This window comes from Nothoprocta perdicaria, unplaced genomic scaffold, assembly GCF_003342845.1.
Source record: "Nothoprocta perdicaria isolate Ctin4 unplaced genomic scaffold, notPer1 scaffold_855, whole genome shotgun sequence".
Lineage (NCBI taxonomy): Eukaryota > Metazoa > Chordata > Aves > Tinamiformes > Tinamidae > Nothoprocta > Nothoprocta perdicaria.
This window is the reverse complement of record NW_020456149.1, coordinates 8,027-9,597: the sequence shown is the minus strand read 5'-3', so window position 1 is coordinate 9,597 and position 1,571 is coordinate 8,027. Positions and strand designations below refer to the sequence as shown.

The window sequence follows — 1,571 nt, the reverse complement described above, 5'->3', positions numbered from 1 at the left end:
CTGGAGCCCGTGGGCAGAGGTCACATCTGTTCATGGTACAGTCAGAGAGTATGACCTGGAGCTGCAAACAGGGAGCTACTAAGGTCTTGCCAAGAAGGAATGTGTGCGTGCATCTGCATGTGTGTCCACATAGGCAGAAGAGGGTGTGAGAAAGGGAAAGAGCTTTGATAGGAAAGGTCTCTCCTGACTTGTCACTGTCTTTTTGTGCAGCCCCAAATGCCTGCAGAGAGCAAAATGCCCAACAGCAGCTCCTTCAATGAGTTCCTGCTCCTGGCATTCGCAGACAGGCGGGAGCTGCAACTCTTGCACTTCTCCCTCTTCCTGGGCATCTACCTGGCTGCCCTCGTGGGCAATGGACTCATCATCACAGCCATAGCCTGCAACCACCGCCTCCGCACCCCCATGTACTTCTTCCTCCTCAACCTCTCTGTCCTCGACCTGGGCTCCATCTCCACGACTGTACCCAAATCCATGGCTAACTTCCTCTGGGACACCAGGACCATTTCCTTTTTGGGATGTGCTGCCCAGATCTTCTTGTATGTCTTCTTTTTAGGAGGGGAGTTTTCTCTCCTCACAGTCATGGCCTATGACCGCTTTGTGGCCATCTGCAGACCCCTGCACTATGGGACCCTCCTGAGCACCAGAGCTTGTGTCCAAATGGCAGCAGCTGCCTGGGCCAGTGGCTTCCTGTATGCTCTCCTGCAGACTGGGAACACCTTTTCCATTCCGTTGTGCCAGGGCAATGAGGTGGATCAGTTCTTCTGTGAGATCCCCCAGATCATCAAGCTCTCCTGCTCACACTCCTACCTCAGGGAAGTCAGGGTTACCGTGGTTGCTGACAGTTTAGCCTTTGGTTGTTTCMTTTTCATTGTGGTGTCCTACGTGCAGATCTTCAGAGCTGTGCTGAGGACGCCCTCTGAGCAGGGCCATCACAAAGCCTTTTACATGTGCCTCCCTCACCTTGCTGTGGTCTCACTCTTTATCAGCACTGCTACATTTGCCTACCTGAAGCCCCCCTCCATCTCCTCCCGAGTACTGGATCTGGTGGTGGCTGTTCTGTATTCGGTGGTGCCTCCCGCACTGAATCCCCTCATCTACAGCATGAGGAATAAGGAGCTCAAGACTGCCCTGAAGAAGCTGATTTCATGGACATTTTTCAGCAGTCGTGGTAACATTTCCATCTCTCTCCACAAATGACTCCTGTCTGGACTGAGCATTGTTCCTTCATGTTGTTTTAATTACGGCTTTTATTAGTAGCATAAATTGCTATCATTTGCTACACATGTACTTCAATTCATTCTGCTTTTACCAAGACTGTTGGTTCTTACCTTGTAGCTTGAATTGTATTGAATGTTGTATTAGGATCAGAGCGCTCATGGGCCTCTGTAATAAAATAGATTCTACACAGTGGACTTCTTCTTCTAAAGCTGATGTCAAGAACGTGCACCTCAGAAGGAAATTGCACCTCAGAAGGGCCTGCTGAACAGTCTTCTCTATGAGTTCCAGGGCAAAACCTCATAATGGGACAATACTCCCTTTAGAGACCAAGAGTTGCATGTGGGATTTCTCCA

At 50.1% G+C, this 1,571-nt stretch overlaps 1 protein-coding gene across 1 annotated transcript; it reads left to right on the top strand.

Moving 5' to 3' along the window:
• The first annotated feature begins 234 nt into the window (after positions 1 to 234).
• On the top strand, positions 235 to 1,197 carry LOC112958389 (olfactory receptor 14C36-like). Its single transcript, XM_026052216.1, has one exon. It carries the CDS (start codon positions 235 to 237, stop codon positions 1,195 to 1,197), a length of 963 nt encoding a protein of 320 aa, XP_025908001.1.
• Positions 1,198 to 1,571: the final 374 nt, after the last annotated feature.